Genomic DNA, 4566 nt, shown 5'->3' with positions numbered 1-4566 from the left:
CATGTAACCATGAGAATCAAGCACAAGGCGGAATTGTAGGGCTAGAGGCAGTCAGGGGTGTCAAGGCATATTTGTGTGCAGCTCGTCTAATCCCTGTCTAGTCGAAGACAAGCCATCCACGTCGGAACTAAAAAATGCACGAAAAAATTACTTAATCTTGCTCAACTAATCCCTCTCCGGTCTAGTTGAAGACATGCCAGCCTTCCACGCTGGAACTAAAAAAATGCACAAAAAATGACTCAACTAATCCCTCCCCGATCCGAACTTCTATCATTCATCAGTCAACACAACAAGAACATCTCCCAAAAAAGAATTAGTTTCATCTTAATTGCAAAGTGAATTTCTCATACTTTTTTTGGATGAGAAACGTAATTTCAAACTTAAAGTGTACATTTGTCCATAAATCCTAAAAAATATGTCCAGTAACTTAAACATCTCAACTAGTTTGTTAAACTCGTGCGAAAAATTCAGTTGCATGATTTGTTGACAATACTGACTAGAATATAATATTCAAACAGTATTATGATTATAACATTGCTGAATTTTAAAAAAAATATATTAGAAGACTTGGTTTTAGTTTACAAAAGAAACTACACAATATTGAATTTGTCGATGGCATAGAGCTCTCGGCTGATGCATTGCAGCGTGAAGCCGGATCCCAAACGGGTCGTTGGAAAGGATTTTGTCTCCGTAGTGCTAGTCAGGCTGCTAATATCATCTTCTTCCGGAACAGGCATCGACGGCCATCCGAAGGTTGGTTTGAATGGTGGCACGTAAGGTACCGAAACAGAACCGGTTACGATTTGAAATATTGCTTGAGTTTTAGGCCTTTCGCTTGCTATCGGATGAGAGCATGCCAAAGCCAAAATCAGCACTTTCTGAGCTTCCTCAATGTTGTACTCATCTCCAAGCCGTTCTTCTACAGCATCTAATATTCGGCCTTCTCGGTGCAAGGACCAGACCCAATCCACCAAGAAGTGGAATTCATTGATCCTTGTTCCAGGTCGCAAGCCACAAACTATTTTCAACAAGACTGTACCAAACGCGTAGATGTCAGACTGCTGGGTGGCCTTGCTTGTTAGGAAGCATTCAGGCGCAATGTAGCCCAATGTGCCAGCCACGCCCTCGGCCTCTGTGTATGAGGTCTTCTCCTTGTCCAAGGCGCGGGCAAGGCCGAAATCCCCGAGTCGGGCATTGAAGTCGGAGTCCAGCATGATGTTGCTGGCCTTGAGGTCCCTGTGGACCACCCTCTGGTCGTACTCGTTGTGGAGATAGTGCAGGGCTGAAGCAACCCCAACTACGATATTGTAACGTTGATCCCAACTTAGTGGCTTGTTGTCTAGTATTCTGGTGAATAGGTGTGCATCGAGACTACCATTGGGCATATAGTCGTATACAAGTAGCAACTTACCTTTCTTGTGAGACCATCCTGTCACATAGAGAGAAAGAGTACTCCTCAAAAATAAAGCTTTTGGAACCAAGATAATTGATCCCTAAGACCTTATCTGTTATCTGTTATAGGCAATATTTAGTGTCTTAGATCAAACATTGACACAAGATTTCAATCGAAACTACCTGTTAATGCCATAATAATTACATTTTTTTTTTGGTTCTAATGCCAAAATTACTACTACACTTACCATATATACAAAAGTAGGAGTAATTATTCAATAATCCGGGAGTACCGCGTGTCCGGACCACTTTATAATAACATATTCTTGTGGGGTCTTATACTTAGTGGAAGACTTTACAAGAATGTGTCGTGAAGTGATCTGGAGTACTATGTAACGGTACTCTCAGGCAATTGTAAATCTGAAGCAAATTGAAGATAAAGTTGTAAACTTTAGAAAGGACTTACCAAGCAGGCGGACAAGATGTTTGTGACGGAGACGGTTGATTATGGTGAGCTCTGCCAAGAAGTCATTCTGACCTTTAATAGTTTCTCTGGAAAACCACTTGACGGCCACCTCCAGATTTTCATTGTGCAGGTAACCTCGGTACACTACACCGAAACCACCCTGGCCCAACTTTTTCTTCTCGTCAAAGTTGTTGGTCGCTTTCTTCAAATCTTTGAATTGGAACTCCCTCGGGGTCCCTGGCAATCTCTTTAAGGCCCCTAAGAGCATCTCCAATCCATCCAAAATAGAAGATGGATGTAACACATTGAGGGGAGATTTTATAATTTATTTTTTTATTTTTTCACTTTTTGTACTTTTTGGGAGTATCTTTGAGGGACTCATCATCCTTTTTAGAGTTTTGGAGGAATTTTGTACTCCAAATTTACTTTTGATCCTCCATTTTTTGAGGACCAAATTTACTTTTAGAGGACCAAACTCTAAAAAGGACGGTGGGTTCCTCAAAAATTCTCTCAAAAATTACAAAAAGTGAAGAAAAAAGAAAATAAATTATAAAATCTCCCCTCAATGTGTTACATCCATCCTCTATTTTGGAGAAATAGAGGTGGATTGGAGATGCTCTAACAAGACGTTGGACTTAGATCGTGCCAATGATCGCTTCTTACGTAGGTAATAATAGCCCGTCACTGCTGCCCCAATCACAAGCAGTGGAACCCCGACCCCAACTAGAATCTTTTCCCACAGAGGATGTTTGTCCTCCGTAGCCAGTGCCGGAGCCGGACCTGGAGCTTGACCTGGAGCCAGAGCCGGAGCATCAACGTCCAGATAGGAGTCCACAGTCAAGTTCCACCTGAAGACACTATTGCGTTGCGCACCAGATCCTGTCGATGCCGAGAAACCAAAGTATGAGTGCTGATCCAAAATCTCTCTCAAGTCAAGAGGAGATTTCAAGACCGGGGTATCAGGCCTGGAGAGTGTCTCCCCATTAATTCCAGCTTGAGGTGCGATGTACACTTCAATGACCTTATCGAACCCATCGTACTGGACCCACACATTGAACAAGTTGGTCTCGTTCTGTGCAAGTTCAATTCCCAATGGGGTCAAATAGGCAGTAACAGTAGATGTGATACCGTTTATATTGAGTCCCACATGGTTAGCATCCGGATCGAAGTCCTGCTTAACAGTGTCGAACTCGATGGCGACGAAGCGGTTTCTGAGGGAGCCGTCAGTTTCGACGTTGGTCAGGCCCAGATATTGGCCGAAACTGTTTGATGGAATGGACGTGTCCGGGGCTAGGACGAAGGCCAGCCCTTCGCCCGGGGTACTGTTAATAAAATGCGGGTAGATGTTGAAGAGGAAGGAGGAGTTGAATGAGGCAACTCTGTCGGAGGTTTTGTAACCTTGTTCCCATAACTTGAATCGTTTTCTCAGCATCATTCGTCCCGTCTGATTTCCCAAGCAGGTCACGAAGCCGTAGACACCCAGGACCGGGGTCAATTGGAGAGCGCCCTCGGAGGTCTCGGCTGAGCCCCCGTACTCGAATACAACATTATAAATAGAATTGAATGGTCCGTACGTCTCGCTGAAAGTCTCAAGGTTCTGGGCGGTGACCGCCGTGAAACAGAGGAGCACGGCAGCGATTATGTGAAGCTTCATGGCCGATCCCATGAAGTGTCACGACGGCCGAGAACCACGGACAGAAATGGAGATCACAGGGACTACTGAATTGGGTGAGGCAGAGATATAAGATTTCGAATGTACTGGGATTTTTAAAGCAATCTTAATTTCTTGACTTGGTGAAGTCTCCCTCTCACTTTTGCGGAACTTTCAATTTCTATATCACTGTTGTGGCATTGTCCTTCTAGATTTCGACCCCGTTTTGCTTTCTTCCAAAACTTTCTTTTTTAAAAAGAAGGTAATTTTAAATTTAATTATAACGAAAATGAAAAATAATTTTTCAATTTTTTTTGCATAATTTAAAAGATTTCAATGAGATCTATCAAACAAGATTCATATTTATAGAAAAATTATTTGCTTCAACACGTGATTTTTGATTTTGAAATTACCTTCTTTTTTTCAAAACTTTCTTTTTTAAAAAGTGAAAGTGTGGAACGCATCTTCAATAATTTTTCTAAATAATTTTTTTTTACTTGTATTAAATACTTCTCTTTTGTTGAAATAAAAGTCAAAATTCAGCTTAAAAGTCCTAAAAAAAATTACCCAAAATAAATGTGTTCTTTTGCACTTAACTAGAAATGAGTTGGTTTGTCACTATTCAAATTTTTTTCACATTTATTAGTTTTGTGCCAAATTTTTGTAAATTATTGATTCGTCTCGACGAGAGAAATCGAAAAAGTAAAAAATTTGTACTTTTACCCTAGTATTTTGAGAATTAACCAATTTTTATCAGAAAAATACAATAAGTTGAATTATTTTGAGAAATAAGTGGTAAAAAAATGCTGGATCAAATCCAAACAAGATGCACGTGGACTTTTCCTTAGGATTGTTTCATTTTACCAACCATTTCGATGGGAGAAAATTATGAACACAATTGAAAAGAAGTACTTATAGTCCAACCAACTTTAGAGGCAAATTCCGAGCAATACCTCAATTTACAGTCCAAGATCAATGGCCCTGCTTTGGAAGATTCAAACCCCCTCCCCCCGCCACCGTCCCCCCCTCCCCTTCGTGCAATAAAAGACTTCTCCAT

At 41.2% G+C, this 4566-nt stretch overlaps 1 protein-coding gene across 1 annotated transcript; it reads right to left on the bottom strand.

The window, feature by feature from the left end:
* Nucleotides 1-298: 298 nt before the first annotated feature.
* Nucleotides 299-3652, bottom strand: LOC131299044 (probable L-type lectin-domain containing receptor kinase S.5). The gene is made up of 3 exons (XM_058324582.1): nucleotides 2487-3652; nucleotides 1859-2126; nucleotides 299-1429 (listed from the first exon to the last, which is right to left on the bottom strand). The coding sequence occupies exons 1-3, from the start codon at nucleotides 3522-3524 to the stop codon at nucleotides 591-593; spliced, it is 2145 nt and encodes a 714-aa protein (XP_058180565.1). The 5' UTR covers nucleotides 3525-3652; the 3' UTR covers nucleotides 299-590.
* Nucleotides 3653-4566: the final 914 nt, after the last annotated feature.

This window comes from Rhododendron vialii, chromosome 8a (assembly GCF_030253575.1).
Source record: "Rhododendron vialii isolate Sample 1 chromosome 8a, ASM3025357v1".
Classification (NCBI taxonomy): Eukaryota; Viridiplantae; Streptophyta; class Magnoliopsida; order Ericales; family Ericaceae; genus Rhododendron; species Rhododendron vialii.
Note: the sequence above shows the minus strand (reverse complement) of the source record. Positions and strands in the feature narration are given on the sequence as shown.